At 42.4% G+C, this 26517-nt stretch overlaps 1 protein-coding gene across 1 annotated transcript; it reads left to right on the plus strand.

Annotated features, from left to right (window-relative positions):
* The first annotated feature begins 1755 nt into the window (after positions 1-1755).
* On the plus strand, positions 1756-26227 carry LOC134302106 (zinc finger protein 665-like). Its single transcript, XM_062987149.1, has 10 exons — positions 1756-1896; positions 5245-5317; positions 7814-7955; positions 8661-8777; positions 8920-8994; positions 10412-10683; positions 12281-12348; positions 12433-12623; positions 17117-18121; positions 25381-26227. Exons 2-10 carry the CDS (start codon positions 5255-5257, stop codon positions 26133-26135), a joined length of 2688 nt encoding a protein of 895 aa, XP_062843219.1. The 5' UTR covers positions 1756-1896; positions 5245-5254; the 3' UTR covers positions 26136-26227.
* Positions 26228-26517: the final 290 nt, after the last annotated feature.

A 26517-nucleotide genomic window follows, 5' to 3' on the forward strand; every position in this document is an offset into this window, starting at 1 on the left:
TGTCATGACTGGGTATAAAGGGAGCGTCCCCGAAAGGCTCAGTCGTTCACAAGCAAGGTTCACCACTTTGTGAACAACTGCGTGAGCAAATAGTCCAACAGTTTAAGAACAATGTTTCTCAACGTGTAATTGCAAGGAATTTAGGGATTTCATCATCTACAGTCCATAATATCATCAAAAGATTCAGAGAATCTGGAGAAATCTGTGCAAGTAAGGGGCAAGGCCGAAAACCAACATTGAATGCCCATGACCTTCGATCCCTCAGGCGGCACTGCATTAAAAACCGACATCATTCTGTAACGGATATTAGCATATGGGCTCAGGAACACTTCAGAAAACCATCATCAGTGAACACAGTTCCTCGCTCCATCTACAAGTGCAAGTTAAAACTCTACCATGCAAAGCGAAAGCCATATATCAACAACACCCAGAAACACCGCCGGCTTCTCTGGGCCCGAGCTCATCTGAGATGGACCGACGCAAAGTGGAAAAGTGTCCTGTGGTCTGACGAGTCCACATTTCAAATTGTTTTTGGAAATCATGGACGTCGTGTCCTCAGGGCCAAAGAGGGAAAGGACTGTCCGGATTGTTATCAGCGCTAAGTTCAAAAGACAGCATCTCTGATGGTATGGGGGGGGGGGGGGGGGGATGCCAAGCCACCTTCTGCACGTGTTACAACAGCGTGGCTTCGTAGTAAAAGAGTGCGGGTACTAGACTGGCCTGCCTGCAGTCCAGACCTGTCTCCCATTGAAAATGTGTGGCGCATTATGAAGCGCAAAATACGACAACGGAGCCCCCGGACTGTTGAGCAACTGAAGTTGTACATCAAGCAAGAATGTGAAAGAATTCCACCTACAAAGCTTCAACAATTAGTGTCCTCAGTTCCCAAACGTTTATTGAGTGTTGTTAAAAGGAAAGGTGATGTAACACAGTGGTAAACATGCCCCCGTCCCAACTTCTTTGGAGCGTGTTGCAGGCATCAAATTCAAAATGAGTGAATATTTGCAAAACACAATAAAGTTTATCCGTTTGAACATTAAATATCTTGTCTTTGTAGTGTATTCAACTGAATATAGGTTGAAAAGTATTTGCAAATTATCGTATTCTGTTTTTATTTATGTTTAACACAACGTCCCAACTTCATTGGAATTGGGGTTGTAGTTCTAAATTGATTTTTGTTCCAGTTTTAAAATGATTTATGTTTCCAGTTCTAAACTGATTCATGTTCTAGTTCTAAACTGATTCATGTTGCAGCTATAACAGCTTCAACTCTTGTAGTGTGTGTTTATGGGAATTTTTGACCATTCTTCCAGAAGCGCATTTGTAAGGTCAGACAGTGATGTTGGATGAGAGAATCGGTCATTCTAAAGTGATTCATGTTCCAGTTCTAAATGATTCATTTTCCAGTTCTAAAATGATTAATTTTTCAGTTCTAAATGATTCATGTTCCAGTTCTAAATGATTCATGTTCCAGTTCTAAACTGATTCATGTTCCAGTTCTAAAACGATCCATGTTCTAGTTCTAAATGATTTGTTTACACATTGATCACGCACACTGATTTTAACACATTAAACGCTCTTGTTCAGGATGTAAAGTTATTTATCTCTGTGAGTGAGGTGACTTCAGTACACTTAATAATCAGATTTATTTCTGTAATAATCTGATGTTTTGAAGCAGAGATCTGATCGTGAGCTTCAGCAGAGGGCGGTGAAGAACCGCATGAAGAACCTCCAGCCTGCAGAGAAGAAGCTAAACAAACTGCTCTTTGTTCCTCCAGCAGATCCATCTCACAGAACCCACACGTTCTCCTACTCACATTTACCCCCATATGATCCGATGTGTGTGTAATAATCTCCAGTAGAACCAGCGAGCTTCTTCTGCTCGGATCACACTGGGTAAGTTACACTCACACTGCTAACTGCTAAGCTAACGGCTAGCGCTGAGCTAACACAGAGTCACAGTGTTCCGCACAGTCTGTCTGTGATTCTCCAGGTTTTGTGGAACTGATCGTGTTTGCATGCACAGAATGATCTGATAATCTGATGAAGAGTTAGATTAGTACATCTGATTGTTGGGTTTGCATGCTTGTTTAGTGATCTGATCATTTAGTTGATCAGATTTGTTGTTATTGAAGTAGAATGACTGCTGCTGTCTACGTATAATGATATTTATCTATAATTAAACTACTTTATAGTCAGAGGAATGTGAATAATCATCTAATTAATGTTTAATGTAACGCTGGGAATCCAGTCATGTTTTAAAAGTGTTCACCTATACACATTATATGGTCAAAAGTATTGGGACACTGCTTCTGACATTTATATTCATGTGTTACATCCATAACAGTTGCTTACAGTTGTTATAAAGTATTGACATACAAAGAATAATCTGCTTCCAGCTTTGCAGCATCAGTTTAGGGAAGGCTCTTTCCTCCTTCAGCACAAAGCCAGCTCTATAAAGACATGAAGAAAAGCTGGGTTTAAAGCCCTGACCTCAGCCCCACTCAGCAGCTCTGGAATGAACCGGAACAACAATGGAGGCTTTCTTGACCAACATCAGAGCCCGGCCGTACAAATGCTCTTTTGATGGAACGGGAACAAATTCCCATACGCAGACATACTTCAAAGTCTTGTGAGAAGCTTCTCAGAGGAGCCGCTGCTGTTCTAGCCTAAAAGATCACACACAGTAGAGGTCACACTGTTTGTTTGCCATTTGTTTTTGAAATTGGACGTCCAACCAACTCTCCTGGCCATATAGTGTATGTACTGATACTGCTATTTAATTATATTTGTTATGAGCACGGTGGTAAAACCAACCACGTTTTTATAAATAAACTTGCATGCATAATAATTGTGTTATTTGAACTCACATTATATTTATTAATCATTTGATATCAAGACACAGGGCAGCACGGTGGCTAAGTGGGTAGCACTGTCGCCTCACAGCGAAAAGGTCCTGGGTTCGATCCCCGGGTGGGGTGGTCCAGGTCCTTTCTGTGCGGAGTTTGCATGTTCTCCCCGTGTCTGCGTGGGTTTCCTCCGGGTGCTCCGGTTTCCTCCCACAGTCCAAAAACATGCCACTAGGCTAATTGGAGACACTGAATTGTCCCATAGTTACCTAGCCGCTGGGATGCACTGACCAGTGCATTGTAGTGCCAGTCCCAAGCCTGGATAAATAGGGAGGGTTGTGTCAGGAAGGGCATCCGGCGTAAAAACTGTGCCAAATCCCGCCGGCGACCCCTAAAAAGGGAAGAAGCCGGAAATGCCGACCCCGTAACCGAAAAACGGGACAAAAGGCTGAGGAACAAGGAATTTGATATCAAGACACACCAACCAGCCATCGGAAATTAACAGCAATTGTTGCATATTTATGCATGTTTATACTACGTTATAATTCAAAGTTATTTTTGAGATATAGCTTTAATTACATTTATTGGCCAACTATGTGGATACACACAAGGAATTCAGTTCCGGCTGATGGTATCTCTCTCTAGTATGAATCCAGTGTACAAGTAATGTATACATTAAACACAAAAATATACAAACTGTAAGACTATATACAGGCAATATATAGAAAATGTATGGACGTGTGCATGTCTGTATGTATAGTATTCAGTGACCTATGTATGTACATATAAGCAGGGGCGGCACGGTGGCTAAGTGGATAGCACTGTCACCTCACAGCAAAAAGGTCCTGGGTTCGATCCCCAGGTGGGGCGGTCCGGGTCCTTTCTGTGTGGAGTTTGCATGTTCTCCCCGTGTCTGCGTGGGTTTACTCTGGGAGCTCCGGTTTCCTCACACAGTCCAAAGACATGCAAGGAGATACTAAATGGTCCATGACTGTGTTTGATAGAACCTTGTGAACTGATGAATCTTGTGTAATGAATAACTATCGTTCCTGTCATGAATGTAACCAAAAGTGTAAAACATGACGTTAAAATCCTAATAAACAAACAAACAAACATATAAGCAGAGGTACACAAAATATGGTAACATACCAATGGTAATATACAGTAATATACAAATATGTAAGTTAGCAGTGTGTGGAATAACAGTAAAGTACACAGCATGTAGGATGAGTACTACAAAATTTAGTCAGTTGGCAGCAGGTGAATATTGTCACGCTCTAATCTGTACTGTCAGTCATTTATTTATTTATTTATTTAGGAGGGAGATGAGGCCTGTGGGAAGAAACTGCTCTTGAATCTGGAAGTTTTAGTGTGGATGGACTTATAGCGCCTGCTGGAGTGATTATAACCACTATCCTGTAAACACGCATGTCATTAATTAAACTATTTTAGTAAAAATATAGACGTCACACTGATCTGCATGTCATTGTATTTTAAACTTACATTATATTTATTATTTGAATCCAGAATTTGCATTTTCATGTCTGAATTGTTCTAATTTCATCTTACTTCTGCTTCTTTCTTAACCCGGAGTTACACTGTATGATAACCAGCCCGGTTTTGCTGTATCAGCCAGAATCGGTCATGAGACCAAAAAACTTTCCTGTTTGCCCAGTTTAGTGCAGCTGCATCCAAAGACATCCAACGAAAAAATTCTGGCAGAAATTTCGGATCAAAATCTGACATTGAGTGCTGCTTCAAAACTGATGATGATGTAACACCAGTGATCGTCTAATCATAACATTATACACAGGTTAACCTGAACCTTCTTACACTCACACACATACTTATAGATGGAAGTTTTTCTTTTCACTGAATGTTTCATTTAAAGAATGGACATTCCACGTTCTCCTCTTTTAACTAGCCATGAATGCTCCAGACTTTCCTCCTTGGTTTTTAAACGTGGTTTATTCAGGTAGAATGTTACCACCATGATGCTGATGTGGTTTGATGACTGACAATGTTACAGAACAGTGTATTTGCAAGTCTTGTTAAATAATCAGACCCACAGTAAACATCACACAGTGTGTCAGATGGATGGATGGATGGATGGATGGAAGGATGGATTGGATTGGATTGGATTGGATTAGATGGATGGATGGATAGATAGATAGATAGATAGATAGATAGATCACTTTAATAATCCCATAGGTAAAGTCAGTGTAATGGGATAGATATTTTTGAATCATCTCATATGGCATGACGGGTGATGGTCTTATAAGACGAGCAAAGTAAACTGGCTTTAATAAAACCCTGATGACGTGGTGATGTTATAGTAAGAACCTCTGCACTTCTGTTTATGAAGCATTTATTTTCCACTTTTTTATACATTTAGATCTTTTCTGATGGAATCAGCAGAAGTGAGTGGTGGTCCTGATCCAGATCCTCATCTTGAACCAGACTTACTGGTAAATATTATTTTCATTCCTAATACCAACGAATGACGTTGACGAAATTTGTGTTAACAATACTTTATTACAAAACAAATATTTTAGGTATTAAAAAGATCATTCATTGCATCACTAAAAAAATTACATACCAAAATAATTATGATTTCTATTTTTGATGATGATTTAAACATCAATATTTTGCTACTTTGGCCTTGTCCCCAACCCAGACTTTAAAACTTTAGCTCTAATAAAATGCTAAAAAGTGATCAATTCATTATAAAAATCACAATATCAGTTTTATAATAACTTAAAAAGAAACAAAATGTAATTTAGCAATATATTACTCTCCCCAGCATTATCGTCATTACTGCAACAGTGTATGGTTTCTGTAGGGAATCATTTGAAGGTAACACTTGTTTATGTTGTAACCATGGAAACAAAGACTCGCAAGGAAGCACATGCCAGCCATGAGAGAAGATTAACATTTTAATGTCTGGAAATGTGAGTAATTTAATCATGTATTCCTCCTGATCATAGAGCATATTTATTCAGCGTCATTACCATTTACATCAATATGGCTGTACTTTACCAAAAAAAAAAAGAAATGTACACATTATTTATATGTATTTAAAGTGCATCTTGTACTAGCTGTTGACTAGCTTTAGCAAATCCATGGCCTAGCTAGTTTTTTTCTTAAGTAAAAATTGTCATTACCACAACACATAATGACATTTTGCTGTGCCACTTCTCAAATAAATATGAAATATAAAAATTCTCTATAAGCTCGATTGTAGCCATCATTAAGTCTTTGCTCCAAAGAATGTAAGCATTATCTTGACATAATTAAAACTAAATTATTACTAATTTTATTTTTCAAAAGAGCCCGCAATTGAAGAATCACACTTAAACAAATATCGGTTTGAGTTGAGAGCAAGGGCTGGGGGTTAGTGTTACCCTGACTTGCCTTGAGCCTGCGTTCACACTAGCGGGTAATAAAGCAACAGCAGCATTTCCAGAGTAGAAGCACAACATGGAACAGCAAGTTAGAATTAAAATGCTTCAATCTAATCACAGGATTTGTTAAATTAATCCAGCTGTGTTGCATTGTGGCATTACTCAATGAATTTTTATATTAACATGAAATTAAGAGCAAAAGAAAATGCTAATAGATATAAAAGCCCTTTGGGTGGCTCGGTGGGTAGCACTGTCGCCTCACAGCAAGAAGGTTCTGGGTTTGAATCCCAGGTGGGCGGTCGGGGTCCTTTCTATGTGGAGTTTGCATGTTCTCCCCGTGTCTGTGTGGGTTTCCTCCGGGAGCTCCGGTTTCCTCCCACAGTCCAAAGACGTGCAAGTGAGGTGAACTGGAGATACTAAATTGACCGTGTTTGAATTGGAGACAGTTCAAATTTGAACTGATGAATCTTGTGTAATGAGTAACTACCGTTCCTGTCATGAATGTAACCAAAGTGTAAAACATGATGTTAAAATCCTAATAAACAAAAATAAAAGTACTTAAGTTGTGCCCACCATCACCTGCAAATTGCTTCAAATGTGATGATAGAGGTGAAAAATTTAACACGCTAGCCTACATCATGCTCTAAGATGCTTAAGATTTGGCCTTAGATACAACTAAGTATCTTCGCTCCAGAGGCCTCATACCTCTTTGATTTCCTTGGAATTTCCTTTGTATAGAGTAAGAAGAAAAGAGATTTGTACACTGATCAGGCATAACATTAAAACCACCTCCTTGTTTCTACACTCCCTGTCCATTTATCAGCTCCACTTACCATATAGAAGCACTTTGTAGTTCTACAATTACTGACTGTAGTCTATCTGTTTCTCTACATGCTTTGTTAGCCCCCTTTCATGCTGTTCTTCAATAGTCAGGACCACCACAGAGCAGGTATTATTTAGTGTGGATCATTCTCAGCACTGCAGTGACACTGACATGGCCACCTTGTAGATGTAAAGTCAGAGATGATCGCTCATCTATTGCTGCTGTTTGAGTCGGTCATCTTCTAGACCTTCATCAGTAGTCACAGGACGCTGCCCACGGGGTGCTGTTGGCTGGATATTTTTGGTTGGTGGACGATTCTCAGTCCAGCAGTGACAGTGAGGTGTTTAAAAACTCCAGCAGCGCTGCTGTGTCTGATCCACTCATACCAGCACAACACACACTAACACACCACCACCATGTCAGTGTCACTGCAGTGCTGAGAATGATCCACCACCTAAATAATACCTGCTCTGTGGTGGTCCTGTGGGGGTCCTGACCATTAAAGAACAGGGTGAGAGTCAGTAATTGTAGAACCACAAAGTGTTTCTATATGGTAAGTGGAGCTAATTAAATGGACAGTGAGTGATTTAATGTTATGGCTGATCAGTGTATGTAGATAGATAGATATTGTCCCTGAATCATGAACCTCTTGGCTTGATTCTACTGTTCCAGTATAAAAGTCCAGCTAGTCGAGTTTGTAAAACATCTAATAATTCTTCATCCTCTTTGCTTGATAGATTTGTGACGATGTGAAGACTGAGGTTGGTAGCACTTGTGATGGAAGTACATCAACCTCTGAGGACAGAGTTTCCTTCGTGGACCAACAGGATCATGGACGCCTGAGGACGCCTGTAAAAGAGGAAGATGATGAATACCTCTGTAAGAAAACATGAGCTATATTTTACTTTCTGTAGTACCTCATTTTTGCTCTGGGTTAATTTGTGACTGAAAAACATCACCACACTGGATGTAAAGACAGGGAAGTGTAGAAATGTGTGGTAGTTCAGGATCTGTATGATGATTGGTGGTAAAATGGGTTAGACGGAGGACATCAAGGATAGCGAAAGTGTTACAGTGGAAGGGTAATCAGGAGGGTAATATAGGGGAGTCACCACAGTGGATTTAATCCACGTACCAGACTTGGCACACCTTTTACACCGGATGCCTTTTCTAATGCAACCCTTCTGTTTAGACCTGGGCTTGGAGCACCTTCCAATGACCAGGCTGTTTTGCTCTTCCCTCGACCAGCTGATAGCACTGCTGAGATTTAAACATTAGATCCCTGGATTTCAGCATTATTGGGCTAGTGTACTTTACTGCTGCACCACCTAAAATCATGTAAATTAAATTAATATTTATTGATTTTATACACCTGTGAGCAATGGGTGTGGCTGAAAGATCTGAACTTTATAATTAGGACGGGTGACTTCAAACCTATTAAGCACCCTTGGGATGAATTCGGAACATCCAATTTAAACTGATTAGGAGATTTTTGATTCCCATTTTTGATTCTTCATACTTTGCACTGATTGGATTAGCTTTCACACCCAGTGCTTTGATGTTCAGCTTAAAATATAATTTCAGGTCCAGGAACATCGACCTCTAAGAGACGCGTCACCCCGAAGAGAGGACAGAATGAAGGATTCCAGATGAAGGTTGTAAAAGAGGAAGAATCTGAAGATGAAGACGAAGAAGATGTTTGTAAGACACCGGCGCATTAGCAGCCGCTACATTATACTTTCAGTTTCACTTTTATATTCTGATCTAAAACATCTCAAATCCAGCAGTTTCTTTAAGGTTAAGTCTTTATAGACGTGTTCTTGTTTAAACACTGGAATTTCAGGTGGAGCAGCGCCCGCCTCTATGATGTTCGTCGCCTCGGACCCTGAGAACGAAGAGGAACCTGAAGACTTCCTCTGTAAGACATCACGTCACCTTACGGGCTTCGTTTTTGCACTAAAAGTCGCTGTTTAATGGCTTACGGTCTGACTGAGAACTGGTTTTCTAGTCAAACAGCTCCAGTAAACCAGTCTCATTCTGTTTTTGATGATGCAGATTATTGGCTGCTGGTTTACTTACAGCTGAGGTCAAAAGTTTACATACATTTATTATTACATTAACAGTTTTCGAAATTTAGCAGATGCTTTTATCCAAAGCGACTTACAATTATTAGACCCCTTGGCCTGCGAATTGGCCACATACTGACCACTTTAAATAGCCCCCTGGACTCCAAACATAATGCTCAGTAGTAAGGTATCTTAAAATTTCAACACTATTTTGACTCAAGAACGAGTGAGCATCAGAAGTGATCAAGGATATCCCAGCATTCAATACGGCACAACTTTTCTCACAGAAAAATAAAAAAATATGACGGATGGTGCAGAGAAACGAGTTATTTTTAAACGTAAGTAAATAAATGATTATTATGTGCACAAGTGTCGTTTATTTGTAAATTTGTGCTCGTCAGTGAACGTAACGTAACATTTTCGGTACACGGAGGGAGATGTTAGTTGACATTCTAGCGCTTTGTGCCACCTCATCCCATTGGTTGAAATGGCATGATGTTAACTGTGTTAGCTTCGTAAGCGAAACCCGATGTTATCTCTGTCTAAGTAGCGCGTTTGAATAACCTGCCTTATAAGTCAATGACTTATTAGAATCCTCTCTACTGAGCCAGCTGCCTATGTAGACAGTAGGACAGCGAGGCAGCTCACTAGGTTTTTGAACACACCCAATCATCACTTGACTACCTGTCCTTATACAACACAATCACACTCAGTTTTCTAAAACACAGCTTTTTTTACGGACGGATCAAAAACGGAGACCCATGTGGGTGCCGCGTTTTTTACCAACGGCCACTGTTACAGTATTCGTCTCCCACGTCATGCCTCAGTATTCACGACAGAGGCTCATGCGCTCCTCTTTACCATCAGACTTTTGAATTCTGAATGACTAGAACACGTGTCGTTGTCAAAAAAAAAAAAAACAATTCATGAATGTGAACCTTCTTTGATAATTATTCTGGGTTTCTGAAAATCTGCTGGGCCAAAAATATACATACAGCAGCTTAGATGTGAGATAAAACTTGCTTGAATGTGGACAGCCGGGACTCATGGTTTAGCAGTTTGGCAGCCCTGATCTTTTGGTGGTTCTTTGATTACATCTGGCCATACAGACAGATTTCCTTTCTTCTAAAGGTGACACTTCCTGTCTAAACTTGACAACAGCCATCCAATCTCTCCCTATTAATATAGACACAGAAAAAAGTCACCAGCCCTGATTAGATATGAACCAGGCCATAAACACTGATTAATTTCAGCATTATTACCTTCCAGACTGTGAAGAGTGCAAATCCTTCTTCATCAACAAGTGTGAGGTTCACGGTCCACCCGTCTTCATCTCCAACACCCTTGTACCCTTGGGGGTTACCAACCGAGCCAGACGAACCCTCCCCCCCGGTCTGGAGGTTCGGGAGTCCAGTATTCCTGATGCAGGTCTGGGGGTGTTTAATAACGGAGAGACCATCCTAGTCGGGACTCACTTCGGCCCCTACGAGGGAGAACCGGCAGACAAAGAGGAAGCCATGAACAGTGGATACTCCTGGTTGGTGAGTTGCTGTCTGAAAGTATCTGGCCCCATTCTGAGTTCCTCTATTTGACAGACAAACTTGATTGTAAGAGAAAGGCAACCTGAGTAACTAGTAATTCCATTTATTTATTGAAGGTTAAAGTTATCTAACATCAGCTGGCTCTGCTTTCAAAATATCTGACCCTTAAATTACTCAGTAATCGAAATCTAGTTCACACTTAGGTTTAATTAGATTAGAACCAATGCCAAGTTCACACTACACGACTGGATCTCTTGTAATCGGGAGTCTTTTAAGTCAGTGTGAATTTCACACTACACGACTGATCTGTGATAGGGGGTTTTTACACTACACCATCTATCACCAACTGGAATCGCAGGTGAGCTTCTCTGCTCTCCCAAATATCGTTTTGTCACGAAAACAAATGCGAGAAGTGACGAGGGGTTTAATGATACCACGTCCAGGAAATACACGTCAACAAGAAGCGAGCGATCAAAGTTTGTGTGCCGATGTGCAGCGTAAAATCAAGGAGAAAAAATAAATGAATCTGAGTGGATTTGGCAACACGAACAGCATGGATTGTTCTATAGTGAGTTGGAGGTTAATACATTTGTTTGCAATGCAGCGTGGGTATTATGTTTAACGATAAGGTTAGAAATACTGTAACACTTGTGTGTGTGCCGATGTATTCTGATATAAACTGTATTAAGCCCCTGTACCACCTTCTTACACTCCTCCCCTGCGTTTCCTTTCACATCGTATCTTGCGTTCTTATTGGCTGTTTGACACAGCACTCATTGCCAGTTGGGCAACTCAGATCAGATATTTGACAAGCCGCTCTAATGGAGTTGTTGAACAGTTCACACATAGCGACTGAGAGCCGAGTTTTGATCGCCGAGCACACATCGAGTTGTTCCCAAGCCGGCAAATCTAGCGCCGACCAGTCGCCGAGCGAAAATCAGGGCAAAAATCGTGTAGTGTGAACTAGGCATTAACCCAACCCTAATTGGCTGTTCGACACAGCACTCATTGCCAGTCGGCCAATTCATATCCAGATATTTGACATGCTAGAAATCTCGCTTCGGTCGAGCCGCTCGGATCAAGTTGTTAAGTAGTTCACACATGACGTTTGCTCAGCGATCGAAACTCAGCTCTCAATCGCTAAGTTGCTTCCGAGCCGGCAAATCTAGTGCCTACCAGTCGGCGAGCGAAAATCAGGGCAAAAATCGTGTAGTGTGAACCAGGCATTAGCAAAATTAAATTACATATAAGATATGAAAGATTAATTTCATTCCTCTCAGTCATGGAAACAGCACCCTAATATCCTAATTTGTGCATATTGACCTCCCATTGTGACTTTTTAAAGATGAAACCATTATTCAGCTGTGATAGTAGCCATAACAGCCGACCTGAGGTTAAGAATCTCGTGTTCTTATTGGCTGTTCGACATAGCACTCATTGCCAGTTGGGCAACTCAGATCCAGATATTTGACAAGCCGCTCTAATCGAGTTGTTGAACTTCTGTAAGTCGCTCTGGATAAGAGTGTCTGCTAAATGCAGAAAATGTAAATGTTGTGTTATAAAGAAAATCTTTAACATCGATGAATATTTCCTGCAGATCTCCAAGAGGGGGCCGGGTGAGGAGTACATCGATGCTAAAAGCGAGACTCAAGCTAACTGGATGAGGTGAGGAGCGCTGCAGGAACCTCTCCCTGGATGCACTGTCATTATAGTTTATTTTAATCCTCGGCTTTCCTCCCCGGTTCTCAGGTACGTGAACTGCGCCAGGACCGATGAGGAACAGAACCTGGTGGCGTTCCAGTACCGAGGGGGGATTTATTACCGCTGCTGTCGACCCATCGAACCGGGACAGGAGCTCCTGATGTGGTGTGACGAGGAGTACGCCAAAGATCTCGGAGCCACGTTCGACTACATCTGGAACAAGAAGTGCTGCCCAAACGGTAACGTCCAAACGTTGGGATTTCATTTCAGTTTCAGAAATGTTGGGACAGTGTGAAATGCAAACCAGAGCTTTAAACTGTATTTAACTATAAAGTTGATTTATTTAAAAGGCTATTTAGGGCTGATGTTGATGCTTATAACATGTTCCATACAGACAGGGAAAATTTAAAGCATTTTTCCAAATTTTACTTTCAATCTAGTCATATCCAGTTAATGGTAACAAACAAGTGCGTCGTTTTTTGGTATTTTACCCTCTACAGTGCATAATATTATCAAAAGATTCACATAATTTGAAAATATATGTGTGCTTATATTACTGAATGTTTGTGACCCTTAATTCCTCTAACATACGTTGAAGCGATGTGCTGCCTTCTAGAAACCATAATAATGACACTTCATCATATTGTAAGAATGAGTTACAGTTGAGACATTAGTAAAGACTGAGTGAGTGCAAAAGCACCGGCGCATTCCACCTCCTTCTGTCCACTTTCCTATACATCCACAATTTACATCAGCAAACACATCAGCCATCAGCCAGCAAACATTTGGTATCTTCAACACTAGCGCCTCTTACAGAAGAGTGCATGAACATGAAGAACCCTGCTTAAACCATGAAAAGACCAAAACCTCACTGACCAGGGTCATCTGAAACAACACCACTTTAGAGAGAAGCTTCATCAGTGGTCAGGGTGTGGAAGGAGTTCTGAAAGTTTACCAGCGCATTCACACTGGAGAGAAACCTTATGAGTGCACACTGTGCGGGAGAAGTTTCCGTGACATTGGTAGTCTTGCAGATCACCAGCGCGTTCACACTGGAGCAAAACTTCATCAGTGCTCAGAGTGCAGGAAGAGTACATCAGCGGGAAAGCAGCTGTATCCATGTTCAGATTATGGTCCGGTACATACAGGCTCTTGATCTGTACAACTGTAAAATGTGTGGTCTGTAATTGGGAGACCATGATGGCGATTCCTGACAATGCTGCAGCCGTCTGTGGCTGGAAGTCAGTGTGAATGTAATGTAATGTTTGGCTTTTCAGGTTTCTGTAATCCTTGTTCAATGCTTGTGTCTGTTCCCTTGGCTCACTACAGAGGGGTCTAATTCCCGACTAGTCAAGTCATGTCAAATTTATTTATATAGCGCTTTTACTATAGACATTGTCTCAAAGCAACTTTACAGAATCCAGGACCAACAGATACAAAAACCCCTGTTGAGCAAGCCGAGGGCGACTGTGGCAAGAAAAACTCCCTGAAAATTACAGGAAGAAACCTTGAGAGGAACCAGACTCAGCAGGGCCCATCCTTCTTGGGTGGTCTAGAGGATACTTTAAATAAATAAGTAAATAATAAAATAACTAAATAATATCTCGACGTCTTGAAGTTGAATCTCGACTTCATTCCTTAACCTCGGGCGGGTGAACAGGTTTCCATCAGAACAACCTCGGGGTAAAACAACAGAAAATTTAGTTAAAAATGTACAATGCGAGTTGAGACCTAGACCTTCTCAACACAGTTCCTTTACAATCCTGGGGAGATCTTGGCATTCACGCTTGTTCAGTCACCTCTTTCCTGTTTCAGTGGTTAAAAAAACACTTCCAGAATTAAAAAAGAGCCGGAGTCTTGTAAATGTAATGCATAAACGTCCTTACCTCTCACATACCTCTTTTCCACCGACGTGGAACGGAGCCCGTTCTGGGTGTGTTTCCACCGGTAAAAAGAGGTTCCAGACAGTGAACTAGCGGGCCAATCTGGCACCACAGAATACTCGGTTTTTCAGCCCGAACCGTGACGTCCGTCAGTGGGCGTGTCATGTTGTACAGCATAGCGTGTTAGCAACAATGGCGTCAGCTGGTGTCTCGTATGGAGCGTAATGCTGCATTTTTATCTTTTAAAGTTCTCCTGATTACATTTTGAGCCAGTTTGCCGCTGATATTTTCAAGGCGCCTTAAAAAGATGAGTTGTGTGATGTGATGCGGTAAAAGTGACCCGGACAGAACGAAACACGCTTAACGTGAGAAATAAAGCGTGAAGCTTTTTCAATTCCCCGAGCTGCATAAACACACGTGAAGTAAATCCAGTTAAACACAGATACACGTGGTATTTTAGAGTAGATTTGATGTTTATTTCACACAGATTAATGTTCGTGTTGTGGAACTTTAGTGATGTTTCACCGCTCGAGTCGAGCGCTGAGCAAATCGGCTATTTGTGCCGAGAGTCGCGGTGAAAGTGAAGCGCAAAACGCTTCTCACGTCAGTGAACTAAAGAGAACAACAACTGAGACAAACACGTCACGTCTTCTTATCACCGATTGTTAGATCGATGCTTTTTACATAAAAACAAACATCTGTAACAACAGCACAAATGCTCGCACATAATCTCCACACTCCACCATGTTATTACTACTTCCAACTTTAAGTTACGCCCACTGTTTATGACGCTGCTTGGTTCTCAAAAACTGGTGGAAACGCGCGTCGGTTCTCTACATAACACCAAGGTTCTGAGAAACCTGAACAGAACCGGTTCAAGAACCATGGTTCTTTTCAAGGGGTAACCATGTGTTGAACCACGACCAGGTTTTCTGTTACACTATCCATTCCTTACCTTGTCTTCTTTGTCCCTATCCCATCGATTTCTGCCATTTTTTGTTGGCCTGAGGACCTGATAGGAGGTGGTCATCTTTTCCAGTACAGTCGACCCTTGACTTACGAATTTAATTGGTTCCGAAGGGCTGTTCTTAAGTCAAAGTGTCCGTAAGTTTCCCATAAAATTTAATTTAATTGCAGCAAACAGCTTTTCTATTAATAAAACAATCAAACATGAATGTTCCTCCCTTCTGTGAGATCTGTGATTACTTGTAATATGACCATCATGTCAAGGTCATGTTTTTATTTTGTGAAGAATCTCTGCAGTATCTCTCATTGGGGTTTATTTAGTTGATTTCTTTTGGTGTCAGGTCCCTGGTAGCTATTCTGACCTTCTTTCTGGTTTCAGGCTACTAGTCCTAGTTATTTATGCTGGTTTATCACATATCTGGTGGTCCAACTCTATCATAGGTGCTGCATATCTATGGGGGTAAGCAGTTGCTAGGCGGTCAAGGGGGTGGCCAAACATTCTAGCCATTGGTAGGTGACAAAAGACAATATACACTGATCAACCATAACATTAAAACCACCTCCTTGTTTCTACACTCACTGTCTATTTTATCAGCTTCACTTACCATATAGAAGCACTTTGTAGTTCTACAATTACTGACTGTAGTCCATCTGTTTCTCTACATGCTTTGTTACCCCCTTTTATGCTGTTCTTCAATGGTCAGCACCCCTACAGAGCAGGTATTATTTAGGTGGTGGATCATTCTCAGCACTGCAGTGACACTGACATGGTGGTGGTGTGTTAGTGTGTGCTGTGCTGGTGTGAGTGGATCAGACACAGCAGTGCTGCTGGAGTTTCTTTTTTGTTTGTTTTTTTTCTCCTCTCCTCCTTTAGTGCGTCTAATTGTTCAGTTTGCATCGTCCTTCCTCTCTGTCTATGCCGAACCCCGCCCTGACCAATGAGATCGAAGCTAACCCATATCCCCTCCGAAACATAAGCCGGATGCATTTTTGCCACCCGCACATTTATGAGTTTGGTGCCACCTAGCGTTGCATGCGGAGAGACACACCCTAAGGGCGCTCTTCCTCATCTCTGTGCAGGCGCCTCTAATCAGCCGGCAGAGGTCGTAATCGCATTCTGACAGAGAGAGACCCACATCCGGTTCTTTGTCCCGCCCCCGAACTGAGCAACCGGCCAATCGTTGCTCATACAGCCACTCGGCCTCGAACCGGTGAAGCAGAGCTGGATTCGTAACGAGGTACTCAGAATCCAGCCCTGGTTGCAGCATGTCTTTTTACCGCTGCGCCACCTGAGCGGCACTGCTGGAGTTTTTAAACACCTCACTGTCACTGCTGGACTGAGAATCGTGCACCAATTAAAAACATTCAGCCAACAGCATGATGAAGGTCTAGAAGATGACCGACTCAAACAGCAGCAATAGATGAGCGATCGTCTCTGACTTCACATCTACAAGGTGGACCGACTAGGTAGGAGTGTCTAATAGAGTGGACAGTGAGTGGACACAGTGTTTAAAAACTCCAGCAGCACTGCTGTGTCTGATCCACTCATACCAGCACAACACACACTAACACACCACCACCATGTCAGTGTCACTGCAGTGCTGAGAATGATCCACCACCTAAATAATACCTGCTCTGTGGGGGTCCTGACCATTGAAGAACAGGGTAAATGCAGATGGACTACAGTCAGTAATTGTAGAACTACAAAGTGCTTCTATATGGTGAGTGGAGCTGATAAAATGGACAGTGAGTGTAGAGGTGGTTTTAATGTTATGGCTGATTGGTTGCTGCTGGTTGTGTCCTATTAAAGATCGTGCTCGTGTTCCGTTTTCACTTTGAGTTTCTGAGTTTTTTCTTTTGTTTGTTTTCCTTTTCTGCTCCAGAAACGAACAACTCGTTGTTGCCCATCGTCTCCTGCGCCCTGTGTCCACTCTCCTACACGTCCCAAACGTACCTCAACAAGCACATCGTGGAGAGCCATTACGACAGGCGTGAGACCCTGGAGAAACTGGGAGTGATCGAGAATCTGATTCCCGTCGGGAGTTCCAGCGGTCAGCAGGCGTCCTCTGGTGCTCCCGGGTCCGACGGCTCCCAGAAACGAATCAAAGATCTGATCCCCTGCTTGTTTTGTGGGAAGACTTTTAATGACCACGGGAACCTCCAGCGACACCATCGCATTCACACGGGAGAGAAACCCTATCAGTGTTTATACTGCGAGAAGAGCTTTGGCGACCAGAGTCACTTCAAAATACACCAGCGTGTTCACACCGGAGAGAAACCGTACCGGTGCTTACTGTGCGAGAAGAGTTTCACCGACCACAGCAATCTTCAACGACACCAGCGCATTCACACGGGAGAGAAGCCGTACCGGTGCCCACTGTGCGGAAAGAGCTTTAGCGACAGCAGCAGTCTGTCCAAGCACCAGAGGACTCACACGGGAGAGAAGCCCTATCAGTGCTCGCAGTGCTGGATGAGATTCACTCTCCAGAGCAATCTCAAGAAGCACCAGCGCATTCACTCGGGAGAAAAGCTGTACCAGTGCTCGCACTGCGAGAAGAGCTTCCATCGGGAGGATCACCTCCAAACCCACCAGCGCAGCCACACCGGCGAGAAGCCGTACCATTGCTTGGTGTGTGGCAAGAGCTTCACCGTCCAGAGCAATCTCAGAGTGCACCAGCGCATTCACACCGGAGAGAAACCCTATCAGTGCACGCAGTGTGGGAAGAGTTTCAATCGAGGGAGCGTCCTCCAGCAACACCTGCGCACTCATTCTGGAGAGAAGCCTCACTCCTGCCCCGTGTGCGGGAGGTGTTTTAGGGAAAAGCGCCACCTCCAGCGCCACCTACAGATTCACACGGGAAAGACGTTTCCCGCCGCTCAGACTCAAAATTGAGCTTTACTGTTTCCAGGTTAGATTAGCTACACTAACAGGAATTTAGCAAAGCTTAGCAGAGCTGGATAGGTGGTTAAATCAGTGAAGAAAAGCTAAAAGTCAGGAATCGTCACTACAAGAACTAGCTGCTACTTGTTGCAGGCTGGATGTCCAGCCTCTTTAGAATGCAGCACCTCCTCCACTGACCAGACAGAAGCTCAGAATATTAAACCTTGGGGCATATTTGCTTTACATCGTCTGCATTTTAGGTTCCATATTTTATTACAACCCCAAATCAGAAAAAGTTGGGACAGCATGGAAAAAGCAAATAATAAAAAAAACAGTTTCTTGATGTCAGACAGGATGAACCTGAGATATTTCATGTTTTATCTGCTCAACTTCATTTCATTTATTAATAAACATCCATTCCTGCATTTCAGACCTGCAACACATTCCAAAACAATTGGGACAGTAAAGCATTTACCACTTTGTAATGTCGTCGTTCCTTTTCACCACTTAAAAGACGTTTCGGCACCGAGGAGACCAAGTGATTTAGTGTTTCAGCTTTTATTTTGTCTCGTTCTTCCTGCAAACACGTCTTCAAAATTCTCCACACGTTCTCTATTGGGGACAGGTCAGGACTGCAGGCAGGCCAGTCCAGTACCCGTACCCTCTTCTTCTACAGCCACGCCTCATCTTGTTGAAAGATGCTGGACGTCCCTGGAAAAGACGACGTCTTGAAGGCAGCACATGTTGCTCTAAGATCTCAATGTACTTTTCTGTATTAATGCTGCATTACAGAGTGTAAATGACCTTTACCAAGGGCACTGACACGCCCCATACCATGACAGACCCTGGCACTGATACACCCCCATACCATGACAGACCCTGGCACTGACACACCCCATACCATGACAGACCCTGGCACTGACACACCCCATACCATGACAGACCCTGGTACTGACACACCCCCATACCATGACAGACCCTGGTACTGACACACCCCATACCATGACAGACCCTGGTACTGACACACCCCCATACCATGACAGACCCTGGTACTGATACACCCTCATACCATGACAGACCCTGGTACTGACACCCCATACCATGACAGACCCTGGCAGTGCCGTCTGAGGGATGGAAGATCACAAGCGTTCAGGTTAATCTTGCACCCTTGCTCTTTACACACTGAAATTCCTCCTGATTCCTTGAATGGTTTAATGATATTCTGCACTGTAGAGGGAGAACATGCCAATCCCTTCCAATCTTTCTTTAAGGTTTATTGTTTTTAAACATTTTAATCATTTTCTCACACATTTGTGGTCAAACTGGATCCTCTGATCATCTTTACTCATCAGAGACTCTCAGCCTTTCCTGGATGCTGCTTTTGTACCAAACCATGATTACAATCACCTGTTTGGAATCACATCATTATTTAGTTCTTTCACCTCATTACTAGCCCTAAATTACCTTGTCCCAACTTTTTTTGGAATATGTTGAGCAGATAAAAGATGAAATATCTCAGGTTCATCCTGTCTGACATCAAATAAAAGTCAAAAGCCGCGTTCGGAATCGCATACTTACAGAGTCTGTACTAGATTGGAGGAAGTATGCACTACTCGGCTGGTAAAAAAGTACATGTACAGTACAGAAGTGTGCAGTATGCACACAACACCGCTACGTACTACATCCGCCATCTTACCAACGTCAAGTGATGACGTAAGGACGTGATGATGTAATATCACCATGGTTACAGACTCGTTACAAACCCCACTCACCAAAATTTTGGATATTTATTGTCTCTTTGTTATTTATTCGATTTATTTATCTTACTTACACTTGTGAACAGAGGACTCCGTTTTCCGCGTCTTTCTTGTTTCTTATTCCGCTTTGAACGCCTACGCAGCTCCAGTTGCATTATGGGATACATTAGCGGCACACAAGTGTGCATCGCTTGCATACTCAAACATGGCTGCACAATAAGTGCGTCATCCGGGTACATCTCGCGTACCTCTTTGTGTATACTGTGTATTCGGACATACTAACCGCTCTCGCGTCCTCATTTCGCGTACTATTGAGTATGGAAGTATGCGATTCCGGACGCAGCCAAAGTCAATGTAAGGAACACTGTGTTTTTTTTCCATGTATTTGCATTTTCCATACTGTCCCAACTTTTTCTGATTTGAGGGAGTAGCTAGCCGGTCTCTAGCAGTTTGCCTAGTGGATGCAGTGCTTCGTTAATCTCTAGGATTTCCGTATATCTGGAATAATAATCCAGATTAGGTCAGGAGTGAGGCTGACGGGCCTCGTAAATGTTTTTAGATCTAGACCTGTTTGTAGTTCCTGGGTCTTTTAGCTTATCCAACATACCTCTGTTATTTTTATAGATTTATAACTATCGTTACTATGCATTAACAGTGTTAAAACTTTATATCATTTTTATGTTGTGTAACTGTAAATGATTACTATTACTGTAACCCTAATGTCCTCTAATGAGGAAAGCATTCCACCTGTGGGTGGGACCTCTATACCCCAACCTTAGAAGTACTCAACAACCTAAATAGCTTTTATAATAGCAACCATCGATACGTTGCTTAAGTTTTCTTTTTTTATCTGCACTATATGACCAAATATGTGGACGCCCCTTCTAATAATTAATGGTCAAATGTTACAGCCACCAGAATTGCTAAAAGTGCTTTTATATCCCAAGTGGCTTCCAATTGTGACTGAATACAATCCAAGAAATTGTGGTTTCGCAACCTGGCAGTGTTTGGGCTTGAACCTGCGACCTTTAGATGATGAGCTACCTCCGCCCAATTTCTGTTTCAGCATCACTGGGCCCCTGTTCACAAAACAAGGTTCATAACATTTACAGGATTACTTCTATTCAAAGCACCTTTCCACTGTGTGATGGTCCATCCTAGATGCCTCCGAGCCCAGAGAAGTCGACGCCGCTTCTGGTCATGGTTAACATAAGGCTTCTTTAATGCACAGTAAAGTTTTAAGTGGCAATTGTTTAGGCTCCCAACAGTGGCAGTGTACCATAAACCATGTCCATACACCGATCAGCCATAACATTAAAACCACCTCCTTGTTTCTACACTCACTGTCCATTTTATCAGCTCTACAGTTCTACAATTACTGACTGTAGTCCATCTGTTTCTCTGCATGCTTTGTTAGCCCCCTTTCATGCTGTTCTTCAATGGTCAGGACCCCCACAGGACCACCACAGAGCAGGTATTATTTAGGTGGTGGATGACATGGTGGTGGTGTGTTAGTGTGTGTTGTGCTGGTATGAGTGGATCAGACACAGCAGCGCTGCTGGAGTTTATAAACACATCACCGTCACTGCTGGACTGAGAACAGCGCCCCATGGGCAGCGTCCTGTGACCACTGATGAAGGTCTAGAAGATGACCGACTCAAACAGCATCAATAGATGAGCGATCGTCTCTGACTTCACATCTACAAGGTGGACCAACTAGGTAGGCGTGTCTAATAGAGTGGACAGTGAGTGGACACACACACTAACACACCACCACCATGTCAGTGTCACTGCAGTGCTGAGAATGATCCACCACCTAAATAATACCTGCTCTGTGGTGGTCCTGACCATTGAAGAATAGAGTTAAAGCAGGTTAAAAAGGTATGCAAAGAAACAGATGGACTACAGTCAGTAATTGTAGAACAACAAAGTGCTTCTATATGGTAAGTGGAGCTGATAAAATGGAAACTCCACTGGCCTGTTTAGAGCCTTTCCAGATGTTACTCTACATTAATCCTCTTTGTTCTAGAACTGGATGTAGAATTCATGGTCAAGTGTCCACATACTTTTGACCATATAGATTTTGTTCAGCTGCTATGTGGGCTCATCCTCATATTTTTATAAGGTACTATTAGCTAATAACCTTCTAGGTTTGAGCTCGTCATGACACTAAGCATCACTCGATGCATCTCCCCGTACCCCCCAGGCCTCCAGGATGGAGGAATCAACCAAGAATGTGCTGCTTAGAGCGCAAAACAATACCGTGCCATGACAATGTAACCGTGACCGGGTCCTTTATGCCTGTGGCAAAGGGTGAGCTGTGGTCAACATTCCACAGACGTCTAATAAAGCCGTCCCTGAGATAGGGGGCGCTCGAGAGGAGTTTAACTGCATGCTTTATACCTAGTCTGTTAGTGACCAAAAACCCTATCTGGTTTATATTTGTCATATTAATTAGGGAATAATTGGTACACTGTATACAAACCATGTAATAGTCACTGATGTTCCTGGAATAAATTTGGTTCCCTGATTCAGAATGAAGTAACACTGTCTTATTTCTTCTGTATATGTTTTCTCTATTGTAGTCGTTCAGGTTTTACCTGGAAGTAAAGTAATTATTACGACTGAATTGTCGTCTGATATGGAAAATATCAGATGGGTCCGTGAACCTTTGGGGTCCGTGTACTTTTGGTCATTCGTTTTTCTATTTCTATCCCCCGATTTTTCTCCCCAATCTAGTCGTGTCCAATTACCCTGATTGCGTCCTCTATACTGATTCGACCCTTCACCGCTGACTGAGGACACCTCTCAACTGACATACGCCCCCTCCGGCATGTACAGTCAGTACAGACTGCATTTTTCACCTGCATGAGTCGAGTTCATACACTTGACGGGCACTGTGTACGGAGGGCCACACCCCCATCAGCATTATTCCTCAGCCCTGTGCAGGCGCCATCAGTCAGCCAGCAGGGGCCACAGTCACACCAGTTATGATGACCTATGATCCGACTTTTTACCCCTAACCCTGAACAAAAGCCAATCGTTGTTCATGCAGTCGCCCAGCCCAGTCGGAAGGCAGAGCTGAGATTCAGTTAGATGTATTCGAAACCCCAACTCTGGTGAGCTAGCGTACTTTACCGCTGCGCCACCTGAGCAGCCCCGTCATTCGTTTTTTACTTCAAATCCCATAATTGAAAAACAAGAAAACGGGTCGTTTTTCGTTTCAAAAAACTATTCTGGAAAATGGGCCGTTATTCGTTTTTCATTTTAAGATCAAAAATCAAATAACAAACGAGCAGAAATTGAAAAACGGCTCGTATTTTAATTTTCCGAAATTACAATTTTTTATCAGTTCAACTGGAAATAAACACAAGTGCACGTACTGACGTGTATATTATTTACTTCATATATTCAGTGTAAATCAAGAACCTGTGTTAAGAAGATGGAGCAAACAGTAATAATAGCGTTACGCCGCATCTCCTGTTCTGACTTTTGTGTCTGCTGTACTTTTTCCTGCCCTTGTAATTCACATAAGAACTATTTTTCCTAAATAAAAAGCTATTCTAAGAAAAAGAATGTTGTTTACTAACGTCTCACCATCGTCACAAAATTTATTACAATTATTTTTTTTACCGTAAAGAACTCAATTCTGTAATACAGTTATAACTAATCGTACACGTCGCTGTGTAACTATTACATCTAATGTATTTTAATCAGCGTTCTGCTTCATGCACTTTTAGACGCTTCCTCAGTTTATTATCACAGAAGAACCTCGCATTTAAGAAACAGCTTTAACTAAAAACTAACCAAATTAATAAATGAAATATATTTGATTGTAGTTGCTCCTTGTTTACTGCAGAGTTAGTTCGTACAATTTTATTAATTTCTGGATCTTTATTGGCCTAGAACAAGAAATACAGAATACAGTATGGAAATCACTTCCCCATATTGTTTACATTTTTGCAGATAGAGCAAATATATGCACGTCAAATATACAAACACAAAAGTCAGAACACAAACAACCGGGGATGCGTTGTTATTTTATTATTACTTTTTCAACAATAGTGCTTAATTTTCACTGTCTATATATGAAGCAAATATACACGTCAGGGCATGCACACGCTTGTGTGTTTATTTCTGGTTGAACTGATAGAAAATGTTCACCTCGGAAAATTAAAATACGAGCCGTTTTTTAATTTCTGCTTGTTTGTTATTAGTTTTTTTGTTTTAAGATCAAAAATTTAATAACACCCCGTTTTCCCGTTTTTCAATATTGTTTTTTTTTTTTTTTTTTTTTTAATGAAAAAACGACTAGTTTTCTTGTTTTTTAACTTTGGGATCTGAAGTGAAAACCGAATGACCAAACGTACACAGACCCATCTGATATTCTACGATTTAAATCTAAAGTTCCTTACATTGACTTTGACTTTTATTTGATGTCAGACAGGATGAACCTGAGATATGTCATCTTTTATCTGCTTAATTCTATTTTAATTATTAATAAACATCCATTCCTGCATTTCAGACCTGCAACACATTCTGAAAAAAGTTGGGACAGTAAAGCATTTACCACTTTGTAATGTCGCCGTTCCTTTTCACCACTTAAAGGAGGTTTTGGACTTGTACCAGTCTGGGTGGTCCTTTTCGTCTTTGGCGTTTATTTTTTCCAAAAAAGACCTGGAATGGTACGACTGTTCATCACATCAGACTGTATGCAGAGTGGGTAGTGGGTAAAGCATTGGACTAATAATGAGAAGATTGTGGGTTCGAACCCTGGCTCTATCATGCAGCCACTGTTGGGTTCTAGAGCAAGCCCCCTAATTTTCTCAGCTCCGAGAGCGCCAATGGCTGACCCTGAAGCTGGAAAACATGCAATTAGAATTTAATTGTACTGTACATCCGTAGATATATATATATACACACCTATCAGGCATAACATTATGACCACCTTTCTAATATTGTCTTGGCCCCCCTTTTGCTGCCCCATACACAACAAACTGCGATGCACTGTGTGCACTCCCCACGTGCATCACTGAGCCTTGGCCGCCCATGACCCTGTCGCCGGTTTACCACTTTCGATAGATACTGACCACAAGAGCTGCAGTTTTGGAGATTCTCTGACCCAGTTGTCTAGCCATCACAATTTGGCCCTCGTCAAACTCGCTCAAATCCTCACACTCGCCCATTTTACCTGCTTTTAACATCAACTTTGAGGATAAAATGTTCACTTGCTGCCTAATATATCCCCCCCACTAAAAGGTGCCGTGATGAAGAGATAATCAGTGTTATTCACTTCACCTGTCAGTGCTCATAATGTTATGCCTGATTGGTGTATGAACTAATCCTTAAATCCTTGAAGAACTGCGTTTTATTTTGCCTCGTGTTGTATTACGTTTTATATGACATCTGAAACCATTTCATGTTGCCAAAAATGGAACCAAAACGGGCACTGACGTGGCATCAGCGTTTTGTTTCCTCTGTTTTACATTTCATTTTCTTTCTTCTTCAGAAATGAACAATGTCCTGTTACAAGTCGTCTCCTGCTCCTTCTGTCCACTTTCCTTTACATCCCATAATTACCTCAACAAGCACATCAGGAGACGCCACCGAGACCAACATGAGGATCCGATTCCCATTGGAAGCTCCTCTGCTACACTAAGTTCAAACACCTCTCACACAGAGCTGCAGGACGTCCACTCGGGGGAGAAGTCGTACCTCTGCTCACTGTGTGGAAAGAGCTTCACTCGCGACGACCATCTCCGACGCCACAAGCGCATCCACGCGTTAGAAAAACCCCACAGGTGCTCAGACTGCGAGAAGAGTTTTACAGACAGAGGAGCTCTGCACAGACACCAGCGCATTCACACGGGAGAAAGGCCATACCAGTGCCCGCAGTGTGGCAAGAGCTTCAATCGAGAGAGTCACCTCAAAACGCACCGGCGCGTTCACACCGGAGAGAAGCCGTACCCCTGCTCGCAGTGTGGCAAGAGCTTCAACAACCAGAGTAATCTCAAACTGCACCAGCGCGTTCACACCGGAGAGAGACCGTATCACTGCTCGCTGTGTGGGAAGAGCTTCACTCAGCTGGATCATCTGAAGGTGCACCAGCGGACTCACACCGGAGAGAAACCCTATCGGTGTTCGCAGTGCGGGAGAGGTTTCGCCCAGCTGGGTCATCTCCAGACGCACCAGCGCATTCACCCTGATGAGAATCTGTATGACTTTACAGCGTGGTTGCAGCTTCAGTCATCTAAAAACACTTAAGATCCTGCTACAAGAACTTGAACAAATCATATAATTGATAGAAATTGATGGTTTTATTGTTTTTATGTTATTTCTACTTTTCATGTTGTAGTTTCTAAGCAAAAATTCCTATTTTTTATTCTATTTTGTGCGTATTTCTTCTTTATTCTCCCAAAACAGTCATATCCAATTCCCCCGCTGTGTTTTCCTTTATCAATTCAGATCCATCAACCTTCCACCTGCCAAAGAAGGAGTCTCACCGAGAGTGGTATCATGCATGAAGTCATGCACTGCTATCCGTTATTCCCTTATCTCTCATGCAGGCACTTAATCCAGCCAGTCAGGGCAGGTGTAACCTAGTGGTTAAAGTACTGGACTAGTAATCAAAAGGTTCCAGTTCATG

The sequence above is a fragment of the Trichomycterus rosablanca genome, chromosome 2 (genome assembly GCF_030014385.1).
Source record: "Trichomycterus rosablanca isolate fTriRos1 chromosome 2, fTriRos1.hap1, whole genome shotgun sequence".
Classification (NCBI taxonomy): domain Eukaryota; kingdom Metazoa; phylum Chordata; class Actinopteri; order Siluriformes; family Trichomycteridae; genus Trichomycterus; species Trichomycterus rosablanca.